Source organism: Phoenix dactylifera, chromosome 8, assembly GCF_051530095.1.
Source record: "Phoenix dactylifera cultivar Ajwa chromosome 8, Ajwa_hap1_PhDact_Kaust_v1.1, whole genome shotgun sequence".
NCBI lineage: Eukaryota > Viridiplantae > Streptophyta > Magnoliopsida > Arecales > Arecaceae > Phoenix > Phoenix dactylifera.
In genome coordinates, this window is record NC_143197.1 from 11,889,241 (window position 1) to 11,913,008 (window position 23,768).

A 23,768-nucleotide genomic window follows, 5' to 3' on the forward strand; every position below is an offset into this window, starting at 1 on the left:
CTTTGGATCCCGCCGTGTCTCGTTCCCGTTTGGAGAAAACGGAGGTGCTGAGGAATTCGCAACGGTACGTTTTCGGCTGTCAGGATTCGCCTCAGAATTTGAAATCCATGGAGTTGGATTGATTTGCGGAAGCTCAAAAAAGTAAAAAGAGAAGTTTCCCTCCCTCCAGTTGCAGTTCCCGTACGTATCACGTGAGTGGAGGGGTTTAAGGTCTTTAAACTGCCGGCGAAGAAAGTTTGACGGGCGCCGAAATAAGGAAAAGAAATGAAGGTGAAACCACACCCCCCCCAACTCTCCGCCTCATCTCACGTGCCACCATCCAGCGCTGCATCCGTAATGTCCAGCCTGGCATCCCTACCACTCTGCCCAAACACGCGCAGATAATTACGCCCCTGCCCTCCTCTTGTCTTACCCCGCGGAATCCCAGCCGACTCCCAATACCAAAACCGTTGGCTTTCCCATCCTCGATATCCCACCAACCGTTTAAACCAACCTCCACACACCATTCCAACGGTCCGATCACCGCCACCTGTCCCACTTATCCCCGCGCGGAACAAACTTGAAACTTATCCCGGGCGCCCCGCAGTATTCACCAACTTATTCCGCCGCCCACCACTTCCCGACCGTGGAATAGAAACCGCCTCCCGGAACCTTCCGACGTGGCGGAATCGGAGGCCCCCCCCGCTCCGTGCCCCATATAAAGCTCGCGTGGGGCAGTTTCGGTAACTCCGTTAAATTACCCCCCGCCCGCTCACTAATTAATTATTCATCTTATAATTATAATTAAACGGGGTTTTTTCGTATAAAAATACAAATCCAACCCATTTGTCCTCGTCCCCTCCTAATAAATTATTAATTTTCATTATCAAACTCCACCATCATCCCCAACAAGAACGAGAAGAGGAAAAGAGGAAATCTCGAAGAGGAACCGAGGAGAGATCGAAGAGGAGAGAGAGAGAGAGAGAGAGTAATGGCGGAAGGCGAGGAGAAGAGCGAGGGAGGAGGGGGGAAGGGGAGAGAGGGGGAGAGAGGAGAAAGCGTGAAGCTTTTCGTGGGGCAGGTGCCGAAGCACATGACGGAGGCGCAGCTCCTGGAGATGTTCAGGGAGGTCGCGCTCGTCGACGAGGTCAACGTTATCAAGGACAAGGCAAGCAAGGCCTCCCGAGGTTGGTGCTTCGATCTCTTTAGCTCTTGTTCCTTTTGATGCGGTTGGATCTTGGGAATGCCGGTGGGGATTGGGTTTTGGTCGGGGGTTGATGGCGAAGAGGGCTTTTCTTTTGGGTCGCAGGGTGCTGCTTCTTGATCTGCCCGTCGAGGCAGGAGGCCGACAAGGCGGTCAGCGTCTGCCACAACAAGCGCACACTCCCCGGCGTATGTAATTCTTCCGATCTTGTCTTTGCTTTTCTTGATCTGTTTTGAATTTTTTTATGGAATGAATTGGATTTGATCTGCATTTAGTGGTTTGTTTCGTCGGCATAGATTTCGCAAAATTCAATTTTTGGATTTCGCCGCGTTGTTATCGCGATCTCCGTGTTTCAAAAATTCAATTTTTTATTTCAGATCTTTTGTTGGAATTGTGTCAGTTGTGATGTGATCCGACGAATTACTGGGCATCCTCAGGGAATCTGATGCGGGTGCAGGGGTATCAGTGGCAGCATTGATGGCATAGGTGGCAGAGCGTGGTTTTTAAACATAACGGGCAGGAATGATTGAGTGTACCGAATAAGACAATCGAAAAAGCTCAAAGTATTTGATGGAAAGCTGATGTTAGTTGTGTGAATTTTTAGCTTAGCTGCAAATTTGAACAAGCACAAAGTTTGCAAAGGAAAGGTGTTGTAGCTGGGTTTGAGCCTGGAAATGGGCTGAACTTCTTTCACTCTGTCACAACCAATTACATGTTTGCACCAAGAAAAGATAAAAACATGATGGTTAAAAAAGTTGGCATGCAATTAAGGCCTTACCAGTAAAAAGTAATTTATCAGTTCAACAGAACTATAATTAAAACCATCAGGATTAGTGTGTTAATGCAATTGAGGCATGATCTGGACATTCTCACGTGTAATTTGATTCAATTGAGTGGCAGTGATGGCCATGTTGATAGACCATGAGGCAGAGATAGATTTGAATTCCAATAGATTGGATTCTCTTATGCTGTAAGAAGGAAATGTAAAGTTGATGTCAGTTGTGCTGATTTTTAGAGTTGGGTTCTGTTCAGCAACCGATTCTGTTTTTTTTCTTATACTGATATAATAAGGTAGACTTACCATATAATTTTTTACACAGATTGAATGTGAAATTAGGATAGGAAAATTGAGAGTTATTTTATCACTAATTTTGGGCCATTTATTAGGCCAAGTCAAGTACCTATCAAATAGAAGTCATCCATTAGTTCAATGTCGCTAAGGCATAAAATGCCAAAAACATCTTTGAATTAGCTTGACAACATGTTTTACATTTGCAAAAGACTTCAAATCTTTGTGTTATAAAATCAAGTCATTTCATCTAGCTAAACAACATAACTCGATATGAAGATTTGCAGATAAACACTTGTCAAATGAGATCTTTCACATAATGCAGCATTGAATCACATCTTCACAAAGTGGCATAATGTAGCATTAAATCAGAGGGATCTGTTGGTCGAAATATATTATTAATTGGTACGTAAATATTGCAAAAGAAAAAATAGAGATATGTATTGCTCTGTCTTTGGCTAAATTTCATCCAACTGCTCCATTTAGTTTGCTTTTTTCTATGGGTTTGGTTGATGCCATATGTCATGTTCAAGCTGACCAGTTTCATTACCAATTGATTTGAGATGTGTTGTTAACACATGTAGTAAATTTTTGGCAATAGCTCTTTCTGATTATGAACTCGTAGTTTTGAAATTATTCCACACTTTCTTTCCATGATCAGGAAGTATATTTCACAACTGACATTTGTTGATTTTCGTAGCCATGGAATGGGAAAAAAGGAACTACTTCTCAACCGAGAAAATAAAAAGTTGCAATCAATTAGCTCATACATAAATGCTCCTTCAGTTGATCTGAATTTGCTTAGTCACATGTCATTCGTAAAAAGGTCTGATTTTTTTTTTGGACCTATTTGCATTTTGTAGTTGTGGCCAAGTCTGCTTTTAATTGGTAATTACTGTTTAACTTGTGCTGAAGTTGGATTGGAGATCAATTTTCATCAAGGGGCTTTTGAAACCACATCAATTTGCTACGAAGTGCAAAGCATTGTCATTTGACATATAATAAGTTTAAGTTGCTCCAAATTAGGAAAACGTTCACTCAAGTGCTCAAAATGACCATGCATGCAACTTAAGTACAGAAAGACAATGGTTAAGTATGTTGATACTATACTCAGGTGTAAATATGGAGCCAGATATATGATATCATGGTACACCGTACCGGCCCAAAATGTAGAAAATTTTTCTTCTCGTTGAACACTTGGGTAATAGAATGTAGAAAATTTTCTAACCAAAATGTCATCACCCAACCTAATCGTCTTCCTGTTAATTAACGTCATTCTTTTCATACCACACTTTTCTTTCTATTGTAATTTCTTGGGAGATATTGGTTGCCATACTGAATTTTAATGTGTCGAGTAAAATCCAAGTAATCAATGTCTATTATTTTTTGACTTCCTCTATGAATTGAAATGTTGAATAATATTTTTTGTGGTTTCTTCTTCGAGCTTAATAACAGAAGAAGGTATATCTCTAGCTCAGGTTTATAGAGGCTGTTCTCTAGTTCTGATTGATGGTTGCTCTACTCTTCTGATTCAGGCTTCTAGTCCGTTGCAAGTGAAGTATGCAGATGGTGAACTAGAAAGACTAGGTGCGTCATATTGTACAAACCAAAACTTTCCATTTTACATTTCCTAGAAATATGATATTGTGTGATATTGCTTGTTATTGACATGTCCAGAACACAAACTATTCATCGGTATGCTTCCGAAGAACGTATCTGAAGCTGAAGTTTCTGCTTTGTTTTCAAAGTATGGTAATATTAAAGACCTACAAATATTAAGAGGTCCCCAACAAACAAGCAAAGGTACAATTTGTTCCATGACATATTTTTAATTAGTTAACATGACTCCCTCTCTATTCAGCAGATTGTAGTTCTGGATTAAAATTTGCAGTATTTAAGTATCTTACTTTTCTTTCTTCTAGAAAGCATGGATGCTTTAAATCACATGCTGTTTCCATATGAGATATGTATTGGATACAAATATTTGTTGGAAACTCCTAGCATATGTATCCGATATTTCAAAAATGCTTCGATATTTTCTGGATACACTTAAGATACTTCTAGGATACCTCCAAGATGTTTCTTTCTTTTCTCTATGAAAATTATCTCTTTAATGATAAATGGTTAATTTTAGTTTTGCAATGTTGCTATTAAAGTATGGAGTGTGAATTGTTGTCTATGGGTTTGGATGATGACTAGATGATGAATTGATGGAAGGTGATTCTTATATATAAAGTATGCATTACGTTATTGAGGGGGTGCATTATTCCATATATATGTAAAATGTACATACATGCATACGTACATATACATGTTGGCATATCCTCGCTGTAGTGTTCTCTTTTTTCAAGATTTATTGTATTGGCGTATCCATGGTTCGCCGTACTGGCTCGAGCCGGACGGTACGAGGCATACCGTATTGTACCGATTCGGTACCGGTATCCGGTACCGGCGGCGTACCGACACTTGGTAACCAAAAAAACTTCATGCCATACTGTACTGACATTGTGCTACTGTGGCACTGGTATGGGATTCGGTACCGAGATGGCAAACCTTGGGCGTATCCATATCATATCCACATCCTGTATGTGTCCATGCTTCCTTGGTTTTCTTCTTCGAGCAAAGTCACTTATATCTTTCTTTTACTTACAATAGCAGGCTGTGCCTTTTTGAAGTATGAAACTAAAGATCAAGCTCTCGCGGCACTCGAGGCCTTAAATGGGAAATACAGAATGGAGGTTTGTGTTTATTCAACTAAGAGACTCCTGCAGATTTCCATTTATTTTGTTTAGCTCTTTATGCTCTTTTGTTTGAAATGATGCGAAGAAGACAACTAAATGACATTCATATGTTCTATCTTCCCAAGTTGCATATGGTTTAATGCTAGACACTACTTTTCTCGCACTAGACTGAGAGATAATACAAAGCAATATCGTTCTTGAAGCATGTCATAGTGCATATTCTTGGATTAGTATTTGCAGGTATGGCAACCAGACAATGTTTTGGGATAAGTGGTGTATTATTTATTGGATGAGTTGCTGCATATGATACACAGAGCAGCATTTCTAGAAAACCAAGGTTTCTTCTCATTGGACAGTTATATTATTCTTGAAGCTATAAGAGTGTTGGCTTTGTTGCTCAAATGCAGTACAATCCATTGATGGCGCTAATATCCTTGTACATGCTATTGTGATAGGCTATGTGTTACATACATATACGAGCACAATTCATATGGCTATTGGTCTTAATGTACTTGCTCTTGGAAACCCAAATCGCCAATTATTTGATAAGATATCCAAAAACCATGTTGGAGAAATAGTCATTGAATAACTTTTGCTTTAATAGCCACGACATGTTTTCAACTTTGGCATTGAGGTGGGGAATATTATGCTATTGGTTTTCCAAGGAGATGAAAAATTCTCATTCGAAGACTTACAAGTAGTAGTTTGCCAATGGTAGAATCACTGACTAGCCTGGACACTAGTCTATTTTGGCATCCGAGTCAAGGATTAGCAGCTTCATGCAGGTTGACCATTGTTCAGTGATGACAAAGTTCATCCACAAAAACCTACTGCCTTTTTCCAAAGAGAAAGAAAATCTACTTTGTGACTCTGAGAATTGGGAAAGTAAGAAATCATCAAGCTCCAATTCTTGGCAACTGCAACAGTTGGCTATGTTCTTTCTTGACATCGGCTGTTGAGACCTAATCTCCAATTCCTCTTTTAATTATAGAAAGGAAGAATGTCCAATTCTTGGCGCTTTGCTTAATGTCAATGGATTCCTATCAGCAGCAAAGAAAAAGGGGATAAAGAATAACGGTTGAGGAATAGAAGAGGGAGGTAATTTGCTGCCTCTTGGAGCCAACCATAGCCCATGATGGCATTGGTCAAAAGTTAAGGGAGAAAAGGAGAGGGACCAAAAAATTGGTCGAGAAAGATGGAAAGTGATCATTAGGCTTAAGAATATGATAATATTGGGGCTTTAGAAGACATTTTTGAAATGCCTTTTTATATGACATCTTATCCACTGAAGCAAGCATGTTTGAACATTTTATTATAAGTGGTTTGAATGGTCAAACCACTTGGGTCAATGATTTAAAAATATTTTGAATTGGTTTCACATAAAAATGTTGTTTGCATCAATCTGACTCTCAATGCCTAGCAAGCAATGGTTCAACCAAGTTAGCATGAGCGGGTAGACTAGGTGGACTGAGTTTTATTGAATTAATCAAGGTTTTAAAGTCTAGCCTGAAGGTGGAAATGAGAGGAATAGGGCATGAGATGCCCTCTAGAGTTAATTAAGATTGCTTGCTCAGCCTAATTGCATAGAAACTAATAGTAGTCGGGAAATTATTACGTGAGCAATTTCAAGCCAATTGATGATAACTTAGTTGAGGTCACTCAAAAATTGACAAATATGTTGCATTTCTCTAAATAGAAGTCCATCATTTTATAAGTTATTTTGTTAAAGATTAAACTTGCACATATAATCAAATTGGCAAAATTGATTAAATCAGCTATATTCTTTTCTACAATGATGGGCACCTATGGGAATGAATGAAAATTCAAGGAGGAATCCGCCCGAGGAGGGGCTCGCGTCTGATTGAACAAAGAAGTTTGGATCCGAAAAAGTATGCTTAGGAGCCAACCAATGCACCCTTAGAGGTTTGGGAACGACCCAGACCTATTGATTGCCCCTCCTGCCTCGGGAGCATGCACAGGAATCCCGGACATTGAGGGGGAGGGGTGGTACCCACCATAGCTGCAGTCAACGAATTCATTAGGCAATCGGGCTGTTTCCGTACCGTGATCCGCCCTTATAAGCCCTGTAGGCGGGGGCTATTTTGCCGAGTTCCTTAGAGAGAGTTGGAATTAGACAAGCGAGATGAAAGTACAAACATAAGTAAGTTCCCTCATGGAATTATTAATCAGCTCGTCTGCCTTCTATTGGATTTTCTTTTTGGAGAGGTAACTGCAACATCAGCGTACTTATTCGGGAAGGGAAATGGCACCGTCCTAATCATAATTCCCCGGATCTTAACGCCCTCTGGCCCCTCATTTCTGCAGTGGAGTTTCCAGCTAAGAATTGGTGAATCGGAAACAATTATTAATTATAAAAAAAAATCTCAATTTGTTTGTTTTCTTACTTAATTTACTTTTTTTCTTGTTTTGTTTGTTGCCGAGTTGTTGGACGAAGATAAGAAAACAACCCCTTACCAAGCCTCCAATGTTGAAGATGTTATAACAATGAGTTAATAATGGAAGCATCATTACCATGAATGGCGTTGAGCAGAATGCTGTTGCCTTTGGAGGGGACATAATTAAGTTAGGTTTATTTAATATTGCAAAGCCCATCTTTAGCTCATACGTAATGTAATTGAGCCAACATGCGCTAGCATGTAAGTAGAAGGCAGGGTTGTACATCAACCTCATTATGGTCTTGATGGAAAAAATTATTCTTCGTAGCTATTTACTAGAGACCAGGCATGGTCTGCTATAATGACAATCGAGGGATGGACAAATATAGTTGACATCTAAGCATAAGGCCATGATATTGCTTAACATTCATACTAATTGCCGCTTTGGACAAGGATTTAAGTGAAGTGGCATGGGGTGTGTTGATTAATGGCTACATGGAACATGCCTTGTGTTATGTTGAGCTAAAACTTGGCATACCTTGGACACGATACGGATGGCACTAGAACACATTTTTCAAGGGAATGGGGTTTTATACCTTGTTTGTTTTAATTTTGATGCTTTAAAATTCTTTCAGTCTGTATAATAACCGTTTCGTGCACTAAAGGATATTTAGAATTCCTACTAGTATCAAACATTAAAAAATTGGTTTTTGTATGCTGCAATACATTGCATAATGTGTCTTTTAAAGCTAATATTGAGTTTATAATAATGCCTTTATATTGACATAATGACATCCTTAACAAAAATATATAGTAGTCATTCAGAAAATCTTGGATGAGAAAAAAAAGCGTAAGATTTGAGAAATTCAGTAGCATTTAAGGGTTTCTATTTCGATCCATTCCCAAACTATGGTGAGGTGGAAAGTTGACCTTATTTTGATGGAACTTATTTTTTTTTATTATACTTATTGAACTCGAATGGGAATGTTTTCTCATTTACATATGATATCTTAAGTAATACAATTTTTGTTTGCTTAAGGATATTCATGTAAATAAGATTTGTTTTTTGTTGTCTGCCTGATGGGTCATTGTCTACTTACTGCAATGTCCTCCCCCTTCCTTCTCAAGGCAATGAAATAGTGAAAACAAAAATATGTTTTAACCTTTTTGGCTCAGTACCAAGCACTATTAAGTATTAACCTAATTCTAGGTGCCTAAATAGGCATGACATGGACTAAACAGGTGCCTAAATAGGCATGACATGGACTAATACTTGAACCTTGAGTTTATCAGTGTCATGGGATCATAAGAAGATGAACAACTCCTAAGTATGCCCCATTTATAGACTTGAAAGTAAGGCTTGAAGTACTAGATTGCTGCCCATATTGGTACCTTAATTGGTATAGTTTCAAACTAACAAATGGTACGGATAGATATCAATGGGTATAAGTAGCAGCAAGGATCTACATATTGGATTGCATTTGTTTTGTATTGGGCATATTGTATCAACTAGTAAGTAATTGACACTTGATATGCTCCCCATATCATGCGAGTATGAAGGGATGTAGTATACGGACACTTGGTGTCGGTGTACTAGGTGGGCACTAGTACAAATACCAAAATCGATATTTAATACAAGGTCCACCGTACCAGTACCGGTCGGTGTACCGGTGGCAGCCCGGACCGATACGGTACCGGTCCATATTGGCTCTGTACCGGCCTGTACATGTCCCATTGAATGGCCGAGTTTTGGGGTTCCGCATACCGGTCCCGTACCAGTCCCATACTGGCCCGCACTGGCCTGTATCGATCTCGTACCGGTCCAACGATAAGCTCCCAGTACCGGATTCCACGCTGATCCGGTACCGGTTCAGGGCGGTACCGGTACGACAGATCTTGCTTAATATCAAGATTTTCTATCTCGGTACAAAATCCTGTATCAATACCATCCTATTATAGTGTCGGTATGCTTAGTATGGTACCCGGTTTGGCGTACCGAGTGTTGGTTCGCCTTCTGTACTGTGTACCAGTTTGGTACTGGTATGGTTGATACACACCGGTACCAATCGACATGGCGAACTTTGCTCAAAACAACTGGTATTGGTATTATATGGTAAGGCCGATACGGACTTTGCATTTATACTTCAATCCTTGGTCAAAAGCCTCTACTCAATGGTGGCTTGTTACTCATGTTGTTGAACCAAATTATGACGTATCTAAGGCTTATATGTCATGATAACCTCAGGTGTTTGTAAGAAAGGAGAGGAATTTACTGGATAGAGCATGATTTTGTAGGAAGACAACCTTAACAATTGAGAACACGACACGCAATGAAGAATTCATTTAAGGGAGTACTAGAGCTCCTAGATTCTGCTTTTACGAACATCATGGCTAGCAGTAATACCAGCAACTAGATGAAATGGGACATGCAATGAATAGTTCTTTTGAGGGAGCATCAATGAAGAACTCCTAGGAGGAGCACATCTTGGAGTAGAAAAGATAAGAGCTTTCAGATTATCTTTTTTTCAAAAAAAAAACTATTAAATAAATAGGACAGCCAGAGTTTGAAACTTATCCATTGTTTCCATTTCCAAATAAAAAACTGAGACTTTCATTTGTGTAAAACCTCTTATTCTTCATGAAATTTCTAACAAGAAAATAAATTTTAATCGAAACAAGAAAGAATAGAAATATTTCTCATGGGGGCTTTTCAATTGTTGCCTTGAGGCGAGACTCTTAAAATGCCATGAACTTCATGAGAGAGTCTATATATGGTGAGGTATATGCTTCGCATGGAGATGCTCATTTGAAGTGCACACCTTGCAACTCAGGTTATGCCTTATACATGAGGCATATGCATAAGGTTTTGTTTGTGTTCGTAATGAAGCGACCTTTTGAATTCCTTTAGGACATTATTGTATATATTTTCATAAAAATGATATTGCTGCATATAGGGTCAAATTAGTATGGTAAGGTGGGTTAATAAGCACTGATCTCTACGTGCAAATTTTGCATTGCGATTGTGAATTTGCCCTTGCTTGTAACAAAGTCTATAACAGTGCTCGTTTCCTTTACCTTGCTTTTTTGGCATTATTTTCCTTCAAGGAAATTCATGAGACGTATATTTTGTGCCTTTTATGCTTATGCTTTGCCTCATTATGTGCCAAAATGCCTCACCTTATTCCAATAGAAAATTAAGTGAAATTATTGAATTTGAAACTGATAAAAAAAGAATGACTAGTTACCAAAACCATAAAACAATGGCTGGATTTGGACTAGTTTCAGCTTAACTTAATCCAGAAGTTGAAATAGAGTGGTTTCAATTGGAACTTCAACTCCATGATGCATTCTTGTAGTCAACCGAGTGAACCTAATGCTTGGTCCGAAATGTTAGCACCAGGACCAGGTAGCTTGAATTTTCAAGTGCTGGAAAGTTGCTGGTATGCAATCATCCACAATGTAGGTCCTTAACCCAAGACATCCTATAAACAAAGGTCATAACCCATCTTATGTAATAGAGGTATATCAATATAAATGAATATTCAATTAATATACAAGCATCATTATGCCAAAGCCTCGATGTCCAGCCATGCAAAGTTGGATGAGAAGACTTTCCTGTGGGGCCCAACTGTAAGGTTTTCATGTTGTAGCAGGAAAAGAGACAGCAGATCTAATGCCTCTCTTGTGGAGGCGATTTGTTCTCTTTCTTATTTTAACAAGAAAAGAGAGACTAGGGACATAACTTCTTCTCCTTCTTATTTTAGTTTGTTTGTCAAAAAAAGAAACCATGTAGATGGCTCTTATCCCTTGTTTGAATTTAAATGGTAAAGGATTCAAGGAAGATGAAGAATTTTCTCTGACATGCCTATTTTTTCTAGATGAATGTTGCTATATTTTTTCCATTAACATGCCCTCGAAGGGTGTAAATGCGGTTTTTGATCAATATCCGGGCGAGGCCAAAATGCCAACTTTTCACTTTCCAGTTCCTAAGGAACCGTTGGTTGCAGCTATTTCATGGAGCTTTTAGGGAAACAAAGCAATAAAGCATTATCATTTCTAGATATTTATGACACTAGAGATGCCTGTCCCCTGCCCCTTCTCTCCATTCTTCACATCTCTCTCAATTTATAGCAAGGCACATCTTCAATAAGCATGCCCTTGTTTTATTTTTAAATTTCTTTCAGTAAGGGAATATACCAGGCATAAGGTTGAGTGTGTATCAGGTTAAATAAATAATGCAAAAAAGAATCTCAGTTTGGTGTGCCCAATACTAGTCCTAGTGTCCTGCAATATACTATAGTGCTATGTCTCTATAGGAGAAAACATATAAAGAAGCGACTTACTACTATAGCTTTTATTAAAATAATAGAGAACCAAAACTTTCTGACATAAATTCTTAAATATAGAATGTAATAAAAGCTTAGTCACAAGTTTGGCATTTGGAAGAGATAAAGAACTGGGTCAGGAAAATGCATATAAAAGCTTCCTCACTTCAAAGGAACATAAATCTGTATGTGTCATAAATGTATATAATAATTCTTTACTATATGAAACTTCATCTGAAAAAGTATGTTCAAGTCTGTATTTGAGTACCATGAATTAATTATGAAGTATTAATGTATAATTTATGATCAGTTCATGAATTATCTGCGAATTTCATGATTAATAGTTAGATTTTTGGTTCAGTTGCAACAAAAAAATATTCAGAAAGTAACTTTACGTGAATAAGTTGAGTTTTTGTAAAGAATTGGAGGAATAGTGTGGCTGAGATATTAGATAGGTTTAGGAGGTGCCAATGACAAAGTTGGTGATGTCTCTAGGTGATAATACAAGAGACCTGGGTTCAATTCCCACCTTTCACCCAATAAAAGAAGATGGGCCTCTGCTTCTGTCCCTCCTATTGTATCCTTTTTTTTTTGATTTTTGTACAATGCCATTAAGATCACTTTGGTACCATATTTTATGACTTACTTGAAACATGTCCGGTTTTCCAAGGAATTAAAAGACAAATTATACGATGAGATATGGGATGTGTTGACTTGATTGTTTATTTTCTGATGTCAAGCAGGGATCATGTTTATTTTGTAATTACATATCCTGCTAGTGTGTGAATAACTTCTGGTAGGATTGGGTCCTTTATCAAGTTTGTTACTCTATTACGAAAGGCTTATATTAGCAAACACAAGAATTTAAGCGTATCCTATTGCAGAGAGGTAGTGTCTCTTGGCAAGGAGGAAAAACCAAGTTCCATCTCTCTGTTTTTTTCAGCAAAAGAAATGGATGACTGTTCAACAAGCAAGCCACCTATGATCCAAATATTGACTTTGCACATCACTATGTACGAGAAATTGTAGTTTGTGATGGTTAATAACTGTGAGATGATTTGGTCTAAGGGGACTTAAACAATCTATCCTCAATCTGTTGAGGAATATGCTTTGGAAAAATGAGCATTTGTGAGAGGAAGATAAATCTGGATGATGTCGAGTAAGCCATTGTTTCTTAAAGTAGATGCAATGAACTGGTACAGTTGGGTTACTGGAGTCTTTGATAATGTGTTTCAGGTTATGATGCTTCAGCTAAGGTTAATTGGCCACAAGGTCCAGCATCCCTGTTATACCATTTTGCTTCGTTTTTTGGAGTAATTGTTTGTTTTATTACTTTCCACTTAGGGTTTGGTTAACAATTTTATTCTTTATGCTTGCACAATTATGACTGTAAATGAATTCTTCGATATCTTACAAAAGCTATTCTACATATATTCAGGGTTCAAGCGTGCCTTTGGTTGTTAAATGGGCTGATACAGAGAAGGAAAGGCAAGCTCGGAGGGCACAAAAAGCTCAATCTCAGGCCTCAAATCATCCAAATACCAATTCAATACAGCACCCTTCATTATATGGAGCTTTACCAATGGGATACATTCCTCCATATAATGGATTTGGCTATCAGGTGAGATTCATTCAATTAGTTGAAAAGATATCTCTTGAATGGATATTTCCAAAAAAGTAGTTCTGAAAGTGTATCTTTTGATAAATTAGATTTTTGCTATCAGGTGAGATTCATTCAATTGTTGCTTATATTTTTGCTTCACATGATAATATTTCTTGTAATCTATGTCTTGCTTCTGCTTTATGTGTGTTTTTCTTTTTTTTTTCTTCTTGTAACTGCTTTTTTGTGTTTATTTTATAGAGATGGATCTATTGGGGTGACAGTTAAAAATCTAAACAACATTTGCTGGAAAACCCATTTGAACCCTTTGAGATTCATCTGGTCTATATTAGTCTTTGGATTCCAGCACATTTTTCAGGTCATGGGCCTATTTATTTATGAACTACCACTAGTCGAGCTTGATGTGTTAAGTAAAGTTTAGATTCCTGTAGACAGCTTAGATGGTTTGCTTATATATACTTCATTTTATTAGAAAATAATTTATTTGATAAAACCAATCTTTCAGTTCAAGAATCATAGGAAATTGAAGAAGAGAGAGGTGAAAGGTGGCATGGCTTTAAATCCCGTGAGATAAGGCTGTTCTGATTTTTCTGTGGAACTGGACATGCCTTTTTCCCACCCTATCTTGACACTTGGGATCGGGCATGTCCCGGGATGTGCCAAATGGGACACTGGGATGATGGTGAGACAGTCTTGTCCCAATGCTTGGGACGGTAGCCTGTCCCAATGCTTGGGACGGTAGCCCATCCCAATGTCCCAAGGGACGCCCCATGGGGATTTGAACCCATGCAAAGTAGCACATATAGGAATAATGAGTGAACTCAAATGGTGTTTGGCCACAATGCAGAACCAGCAGACCTACACTAGAAATAGTATTTCCCATTCCAGTACACTACTTACCTACTATGGTATCTCCATTCAATAAATATTGACAAAGATGCCACAAATGATTTAAGCATATATATGTTTCCCTAGCTACTTAATTTCATATTGTACTTACAGAAATTTAAATGATTTCACAGAGTGTTTTGCAATAGTAATGGGGACTTCAAGCATTGTGAGCCCTTGGAGATTTGAAGAGGATCTTGGGCTGGTTCAGCATCTGACTTGTTGGGCTGATAACAGGGGTGGCCCAATACATCTGGGGGCCCAAGACGAATTCAGTAAATGGGGCCTCTTTTTTTTAAATAATAATTTTTTTTAATAAATATAAAATACTTAAAAAAATGTTATGGAAATAGATTGCTGTCAAGTACACTATTTCAACAAAGATGCATGAATCTAATAAAGGTCGACAAAAAGCCTCTTCAGTTTAATATAATTCTTGAATGAAAATATTAAAAAAAAATACTTAAAAAAAAAGGGCCATGGTACTGTTCTTGGCAATACTGTTTACCATGTGAAGCGAGAGCAGAATAGGAAAAAAGCCATCCCATGGCGCTTCACGGTCAAAAAATTTGTCCAAGAGAAAGTAGGGTCATTATGGGAAATTCACTCCATCTAATTAATAAAAGTCCCATCCCACCATCTTCCCTTCAAGTGAGTACCCAAGCAGCCCCTGCAACATCACGGAACAGCAGCCATTCAACCCCCCCTCCCTCCTTCTCTTTCTCTACCCTCCTTTTCTTTTGCTAAAGACCATCTCTCCTTCAAGTGAGCACCGAAGCTGCAACTGCAACATCACGGCACAGCAGCCATTCAACCCCCTCCCTCCTTTTCTCTCTCTACCACCCAAGAGGGGAGAAGAAACCGAGAGGAGAAAATTAAAAGAATCTCCACCCTCCAAGAAGTCCATCTCCAATCCCCCTATCTTTCTTCCTGATGGCCCAGCTGGATCAGGAGTAATGTGAGGGAAGGAAAACCAAGACCAAAACCAAAAAAGAGAAGGGATGAAAGATAAGAGTGGCTTCAGGTGTGTATGAAGCCAACCAAATCCCTCCTCTCTCTCTCTCTCTCTCTCTCTCCACCCAAAACAAAACTACTGTCCCCAACTTCCCCGATTGCCCTCTGCAGGCCAGGAAACCCTCCACCTCCCTTCCATCAAGGGGGAAGACTCGTAGCCAGCTTCTGCTCCCGGAGGCCTTCCATTGGCCCGGGGCCTTAGGCGACCGCCTCAGTCGCCTAGGGCTCGGGCCGGCCCTGGCTGATAAGAAACCATGCTGATGGCATCACAAGAGAGATAAATATATGTTAATGAGATGATTCAGATTTTACATGCCTAGGCATCACATAGACCTCTACTGATGCTACAGTAGCAAGGCACTCCATGCTTAGGTGTTCTAGGATTATCCACTCGAAATTTTACTTCAAAAACTTAAATGATCTTTAGAAACACTTAAATGATCTTTAGAAACATTTTGTGCTGTAGTAGAAACATCCAATGATATATATTATGTAGAGGATGAGCTTATTAACAATTATGATTAATAACTTATGATGCAATGATCAATAGGGTCTTCTTAGATGAATTTTATTCTAATGAGTCCTTTAGATGGAGTCTTCATTTTCTGAGTAGGCTTTTTTAGTTTTCAGTAATGGGGGGAAAAGGCTCACTTCGACCACCATGTGGTTTTGGCATTTGACCTTAACTGCCTCAGGAAACATTAAAACCAACATGTGTGGGTACAGAGTATGACACATTTTTTGTTCATGACACTTGCTTTGTTTCTTATCAAACAGTTTCTAAATTTTGAGGTTAAACATACTATGCTTCACAAAATAAATTATTATATTGTTGTGAAATATCAACTTGATCAGCACTCCTTGGAGTATTGCGATTATGTGGTTTAGTTATCTTTAGTGCTATGTCGTTCTTTTTGGTTCTGAAACAGTGTCATTGAAGCATCAAAAAACATATCCACTATTTTATGGTACATCTATTGACTTCCACCTCTGAAATGATATCTGGAATCTCTATAATTTCTATTTGATTGCATGCTCTCTTTTGTTTTCCGACATAAGTTTCTTCTCACATCATGGCAATGCTGGACTGCTTATGCCCCCTTTTTCTTTCCTTTTTACCCTCTTGCTGGTGCAGCCAACTGGAACTTATGGATTCATGCAATACCCTTTAGCGTCAATGCAAAATCAAGCTGCCTTCAATAACATGGTTCCTCCTGCTAATCAAGGAAATACGGTACGTGGAATCAGTCCAGATCTTTCCCCAGGCACGGTGCCCAGGAATTTTGCCACAATGCAATCTGCCGGCTATATGGGGTCGGCATATCCTGCCATGCCAGGTGTTCAATACCCTCTACCCTATCCAAGTGGTATGATGAGCCACAGGCCTTTTGGCAATTCCCATGCCCCAGTCCAACAGGTAAACATGAATAGTAATCCAGCATCATCTTCAAGTGCCAGTACAAGTTCGGGGGGTCAGGTAGAAGGTAATGGACTTCCTTTTGCCCCTGCATTCTTATTAGTCCTTTAAGTTGGACTCCTTATGTTTGTTGTCCTGCTAGCTGATTATTCAATTGTTACTGATCAGGTCCTCCCGGAGCTAATTTATTTATATATCATATCCCCCAAGAATTTGGCGACCAGGAGCTTTCAAATGCCTTTCAGGGATTTGGAAGGGTTTTGAGTGCTAAAGTTTTTGTTGACAAGGAAACTGGTGTTAGTAAATGCTTCGGTAAACAACATATGCTTTTCTCTTTATGCTGTCTGAGTTGTTTTTGAACATTTCAGTAATTGGCTTTGATATGCAGGTTTTGTAAGTTATGACTCACCTGTAGCTGCTCAGGCTGCCATCAATGCAATGAATGGTTCTCAGTTAGGTGGTAAAAAGCTTAAAGTACAACTTAAGAGAGACAATAAGCAGCGCAAACCTTACTGATGCTGGAAGCTACCTGCGAGGAAACAAAATTTCCTACATTATCTGGCTGCTTGCAGTTTCAGAGTTTTATGACTGCAAATCAGGAATTCAGTACAAGATGGATGGAAGAAAATTGGTCATTTTACTCTTTGCTCCATCCCATCTTGTCTGAAGGTGGGAACTGGTGGCTTCTTTACTAGAATTCAAATTCTTGACAATTGTTACAATTGATGTATTCTATTGCAGCATATTTGTAATTTATGTATCATGAACTTTTTATTAGACATCAGCAATTAAATTCATTTGATTCTCTCAAAAGTGGTTGGTTGTGTGCATGATTTTGGGCAAGTCATGGAATGGTCAAAATCATGCCTGGAATTTTCATTAAAACCATTACAATTTATATTCTACTTTGTGCAGTTTACTGGCCAGTACTGTGGAAATGTCTGTGATAAACATCTCTGTACCGTGCAATGTTCCTTGTGGTATCCATGTTTAAAGCATTCAGGCTGTGTTAGCTCATGGTGTAGTTTTCAAATTTTTTCTTTCATACATGTTTCTTTTCCCACTTTCCGTTGCTATTTCTCTGTGAAAGTAGTACAAGATGTTGAGTTGCCACTTGCCACACCCATGGGTGTCCAGCGTCCCTATTCAAGCAGTGTCCTTAACCAGCAATTTTGAAAGTCAAAACATTTTGTGAAGTACTTTTGTCCATTGTATTATTTCTGTTGAGAGCATATTTCAATGTGCAGTGACCATTCAGGTATTTTGCAATTTCTATAAGTGTTGCTGTCATCTTTTATGAGATTTTTATATGCAATTTCTGTATTTGTTAGTCACCTCTAGACCTCAGCATGACCATAGAAGTTTGTATATTGTTGTACGTGTTCTGACGTCAACATCTTTGCTCTGCAGAAATCTCTAAGATGCCTTCTTTTTGGTGGTTATTCAGCACAGGGTTCAGCTGTTTAGAGTCAAAGGTGCCTTCTAATTTCCAATGATCTCACACATCACTACATATGGAGGTCTTCCAGGTAATCTGCACAAATTTTTGGTGATTGGTTTATCATGATAAATATGTCTTTGTGCCTAAAGATTTCATGACTATTTGGACATTCTTCTGTCACTAAAGCATTGTCATCTGCAGCATTCTGAGCCACAATTTAGAATGACCAATGAATAGTAAATTGTACATGTCATGCATGTGGAGACTAATGCTCAAAGATTATGTTATAAAAAATCATTAGGCTACAAAAGTTGAACGATTGAAGATTACATTTAGATAGTTTGTGATTATTCTAAAGTAATAATAATGCCAAGAGCAAGTATGTTATATATAGCAAAGTTGATATAATACGTAAATATATACCAACATATGCATATTTTTATACATGGTATCCCATACCATACCGAACCGGATGGTATGGAGCATACCATACCATGCTGGTTTGGTGCTCGATATGCCGAACCAGCCCCATACCGGGTGTACCGACATAGTGATAGGATCGCACTAGTATGGGGCCAGTACCGAGATGGCATACCTTGTTTTTATATATATGCAATAATGGTGTATGTGATTTACATATAAGTAATTGAAATGTTTGGATTGGTTGGAATCTTTGGTCCCATTAAAGTTCAGGTTATGCTAACTGGCTTATTGCTCACAAATTGCTCGTACTGAAAGTGATCATGTTCTGAAACTCTGGTCCAATCAGATCTTGGTCTGTGTTTTAGTTGTTATTCAGTTTCATCAGAAAATATATGTATATTTTCTTTTATAAAAAAAAACTTCAGAGATTAGTTTATAAATTAAGTATTCAGAAGGCACTTAAAGTTACAAAGTAATATATATTAAAGAATCGCCTATAGGGGTGTCAGTGCCCCAGTTGGCATGGTTTAGGCTGAGATTTGCTGAAGACCAGATTGAGTTCTTACCAAGCGGGTTGAAAGTTGAAACAGCTTGGATTGGGACCAGACTGAAACTGATCCAAACTTACCCTGTTAAGCCCTAGTTAAATTTCCTTAAAATCCCAAGCTGTAGACTAGGGTAAAATCATTGATCAGCAACCTTTGAAGTCCAAGCCCGTCCCTAGGGACAGATTTTGGAGCCCAACCTAGGTTTTTTCAGCTATAGCTTCAGTGGGTCACTCCAAGAAGGATTTCTCTTTTGCACCAATTTTTTTGGCAGCTTTGTCGAAAGATCAATGTTTTTGGTAATTCTCAATGGCTATTATTGGGAAAGTTAATTGGTCTCTATTCATAACTTACAATTTTATTCTAAGTAAATATGGGGATTGTGACTTCATTGGCAAATTTTGATGCAACACTAGATGACTTAGTTTGAACTTTGAACCTTCCCCTTTATATTTGGTGAATAACACCTTAAAATCAAATTTTCTACACTTCTCCCCCGCCTCCCCCCAACCCCCTGTGCCATAAAAAAGAGAGAAAAATATTCATTGAGCCTATGAACACTTGAAAGACGTTCGGCCTTTGAGATTTTATTGCGATCATCAAGCTATGGGTCACCTCCACACTAGAAGTCTGAACTCAGACATTTTAAAGCTGAACTAATATTGTTTCTTCTATTAAATTGATGTCCAATTGTTATGTCAAAGGACACTTGATATGTTTGCCTTGATCCATTCATCTTCTAATTTTGCTTATATCAAGTTTTGGTGCTTCTTTTATGTATTATTATTTTTGCCAAGACCTTATCCACGTTTGAATTAGATTTTTTTGGGGTACTATTCACTTTCTTTTACCTTATTCTAGGTTTTTGAGTATACATTAGAAAATCTTTTTCTTGGTTATTTCCTGTTGTATTTTTGAGATTTTGTTTGCTAGTGTGAATTTCCTTAAATTTGGTCCTTGAAGGTTGTTTCTGGGACATTTTTTAACATTGTTCTTCTGCTTCACCTTTTTTGAGTATTTTGGGATCTGGAGTTTATCTTTTGCTCTTTCATGGGGCACTTAATATACATGTTCACTCTTTTGTTCTATCTACTCTTTTACAGTCCATTTTAGCCAAATGTTCGTTGGTTACTCCTTATCCCCCTTTTGTGCGTTAATTTGATCTCATAGTGGCTGACCGCCATGATGTGGCTTCATAGATGATGCAAGCAGTTGGCTTTAGTGGTTTGTTAACTTTTAGTCTTACTCCCGTACTTGGAGGATGATAGGAGGACCATCTTGATGTTTTAATCTGAAACACATTTTTATGATATTGGATGCGGCTTAGGAAATATGGATGGGGATAATGGAGATGTTAAGGATGCAGTGAAAATTGTTATTAATGCGATCTTGTTATTGGAAATTTAAAATTGTTCATTATGTTCTTTGCAATTCAAATTAGGAATATATAGTTTCAAAGCATAGTGCCAATTGGGGTAGAGATAAAATGATGTGTATAGAATGATGATTGGGGTCATGTTGAATATTGTGGATATAGATCCAGGACAGCTATCATTCCAACATATGGTGAGGTGGCAATCTTCCACGTGGTAATTACACAACAGAATGTAACCAGATAAGTTTTACTTTTCCACATGACAATCTTCCAAGAATCACCTTTCCTAAAATCTCTCAGTACTTTTAGAATCTTTCTTTGGATATTCCATTGTTTCTACAGGAGGTTGTGAACTTCATTTCTGGTAGCTTGAGATAACTGGCCTTCCCCCTTGCAACCAGCTGGGTGATCCAACCTTCTGTAGAATCCCAAATCCATTTTTTAAACCCTATCTATACATATTTTACAAGATCATCAAATTTTTGTCCTTTGAGATTTGTTGATTCACTTTATCTGACTTTGGTCATAATTTTCTTATGTGTTTTTTTTTCCATTAGTTTATTCTCTTTCACTATCATATCATTATTTATGTTTGATGAAATTTGGGTCCTTAGGATTCAATTAGATTTTTGGGTCTTCATTTCTGCCTTCTTCGTGAGAATCCTTTAATTATTGACTTCTGTTGTTCATTATTTTGGGAACTTTGGTCTATTTCTTGCTCTTGCTTAATCCTTTTATGGCTTCGTTGCTCTCCGTTATTTTTTGTCTAAAGAGCAAATATTTTACCTATTGGTTTTCTGCTATTTAATATCATTTTCTTTCTGTTTATATGCTTGGTTTATCAACTCCTTAATTCATCGATTTAGTGCTTGGCTTAACCTTATCACCGACAATCCTCAGTGTAATGCTTGCTCATGACTGCCTGCTGACCGTGGACATCTAGTTTATTTGTGGACGTAATCTGGTCATATGGTACTTAGTCCATGTTTGGAAGCTCATGGAATCAAAGCACAATATACCATAATACATTCAGAGGGTTACATGGAAATGTGGTTGCGTTTAAAATTAATTGGTCATGGTGCCTTAAGTGATGGGTGTTCATCCTTTATCCACTACACAAAAGAAATATTTGCAGACTTTCGATGAAACTGACATGAGGAATTTTTAAAATGCAGATCTTATTGGTATACCAACATAATTTGAAGAAACTATGTAAGCATCTTCATGGTTTGCTGTGCCGTCTAATTTAGGTTATTAATTCATCAATGGCCAATTAAGTGGGTGCATACAGGTATTGCATGTGGAGGGGTTGTGCACGGGTTAATTATGAGGGTGCATGCATTTAAAAGGGGACATATAGAGGAACATTCAGGATGGGAGAACAAATAAGAGGAATTCTAGAAGGTGTTGAAGATAAGATGAAACCATGTACAGATAGTATGAGGTGCAACACATGTCAGGAGAGAAAATTTGTTTATTTTTTTTTTTAAACTTAAAAGCAACATGTCTTTCAAGACTTGAGAAAAGCTAAATGAGCCAGCAAAACCGATAACCGGAAAACCTAAATGAAGCCCAATTGCTCTTTCAAAGAAGTAATGAGTATTGCAATTTTCTTGGTTTGCTCATGGACTCAGGCCTCTTGAGGACCAATAAAGGACTAAAAGACTTCAATAGAGTAGGTAAAGCTTGGCTTGTTGCCGGGAGGTCTTAGGAAGTTGCATGATTGATGACCGGATAAAACAGTTTAGGCAGTACAATGATTTTAAAGCTAGCAATCTCCTTCCCATATACTCCATTTAAGAAATAATTTTAAAATTAGCAGCATGCTGCATCTAAAGAATGGATGTGGATGAAGGCTCACACTTTTAGGTTAGGTATTAATTGATGATTGAACTTAGACTGCTTGACTGGCCAGACTGAATTCTTAATTGTAAAAGATTCTTCATGTCCAAGATCTTGAAAACTATAGACTCAAGTTCTCAAATTTAAAGTTTTTATCAGTTCCTTTTGATTTGGCAAAGGTGAAATCTGGATTACGCCTGTCCTTTGGCATTTTAAAGTCCTAAGACATCTGTGCATATGAAACTCCGTAGAGAGCTAGCCATATGCTTTGAAGAATGCCACATCTTTGCAGATTCCTATGTAAAATATGTTTGAGTATAGTTTCTTTACATTATTTCATGCTATGTGAAGTGGTGCACTTGAAATAGATGGACTATAAAACACACATAGACGTTATATCCATTTTCCAATTTAAACTTTGTGGTATTTAGCACACATCTCATCATTTTAATCATTTCCCTGGTCATGCATTCAACATCTACCAGGCATTGGAAGTGGCTGGAAGTTACGGGATTGTAGGAGCCAATCTTTAATCACTTGGTTTTGCTAGAACTAGTTTATGTTGCAATGTTCTCTTGTAGTTAAGCATCATCTCTTGAGGCCGGTCGGATGGCACACTGAGGAACCTGACTTTCCCCAAGATACTGGTAAATTCTGAATATGATGAGTTTCACCATGTTCTGCCCAGCATTTTGCTCACAGAGGCGTCTAAAACCAATCACCAAGGGATTTTACTGGGTGCAAGATTATAGCAAAAAACTTACCATCGGATAAAGAGTATGTTGTACCTTATTGATGGCTAGACATCTTATATTCGTCAGGAAATCTCAGGTAAGAAAATGAAGGATACGTTGAAGCATATGCCTGGAACGAAGATTTCTTGTGAACATTTTGGAAAACCTGATGGCCATTTTCTTTTCTTGTGTGCTTTTTTTTTTTGGCTTTTAATTCCAATGCAACCTATGGTCAAGGGTGATCTAATGTAACATTACGCAATTGGGGCTAAGTTTCGAAGTTATAACAGAACTTTGGATACTTGTGTCCTCCGGATTTTGTCCGGTGTTGCTCATTTTTTCTTGGACGCATTTCCTGCTCTAAGAATGTTTGAAAGAATTGTTTCAATTTTGAAGGTTGGTTAATATCAAAGGATATTGGTAGGTTTTTTGAAGACTGTTGATGAAGGCTATGAGCTTTTCATTTGTGAACTCATGGTCCGATTTATAAACAAGTTAACCTTAAAAGCACGATAGTTTGTTTATGAATGGTTTGAATTGCCTTCCCTGCAAGCTCCGGGTCAAGCAATGCTCTCCCATGGGTAAAACTCCATGGACCTGAAAGGGCATCCTGAGACGTGGGAATTTTCTTGCATAAAGTTTAATGGTGGTGCTGTGGCAAAACATATTTTCCAGGACTAGGGCAGACAGCAGTCTGTAATCGGAGTCTTCACACAACCTACTGCTCCTTTGTTGGATATGATTATTCATATCT

At 38.2% G+C, this 23,768-nt stretch overlaps 1 protein-coding gene across 4 annotated transcripts; it reads left to right on the top strand.

The window, feature by feature from the left end:
- Positions 1-838: 838 nt before the first annotated feature.
- On the top strand, positions 839-23,522 carry LOC103722798 (RNA-binding protein BRN1-like). Of its 4 annotated transcripts, XR_015967968.2 has the most exons (11): positions 839-1,166; positions 1,289-1,371; positions 3,788-3,839; positions 3,930-4,055; positions 4,908-4,990; positions 13,153-13,335; positions 16,373-16,721; positions 16,823-16,966; positions 17,043-17,323; positions 18,065-18,183; positions 22,766-23,522. XR_015967968.2 is itself a non-coding variant. In XM_088702809.2 (9 exons), exons 1-9 carry the CDS (start codon positions 971-973, stop codon positions 17,168-17,170), a joined length of 1,344 nt encoding a protein of 447 aa, XP_088558935.1. In that variant the 5' UTR covers positions 839-970; the 3' UTR covers positions 17,171-17,467. The 4 variants fall into 4 exon arrangements, 3 of the variants coding, with proteins under 3 accessions (XP_088558935.1, XP_088558937.1, XP_088558936.1); XM_088702809.2 differs by lacking the exons at positions 18,065-18,183; positions 22,766-23,522 and having other exon boundaries at positions 17,043-17,467; XM_088702811.2 differs by lacking the exons at positions 18,065-18,183; positions 22,766-23,522 and having other exon boundaries at positions 16,823-16,950; positions 17,043-17,467.
- The last annotated feature ends 246 nt before the right edge of the window (positions 23,523-23,768 follow it).

Bases quoted from the DNA above. Each gene is read 5' to 3' on its own strand.
- LOC103722798 (XM_088702809.2), top strand. From the start codon at position 971: ATGGCGGAAGGCGAGGAGAAGAGCGAGGGAGGAGGGGGGAAGGGGAGA. The intron at 3,840-3,929 runs GTGCGTCATATT...TGACATGTCCAG, and splicing joins TGGTGAACTAGAAAGACTAG to AACACAAACTATTCATCGGT. The intron at 4,991-13,152 runs GTTTGTGTTTAT...ACATATATTCAG, and splicing joins ATGGGAAATACAGAATGGAG to GGTTCAAGCGTGCCTTTGGT.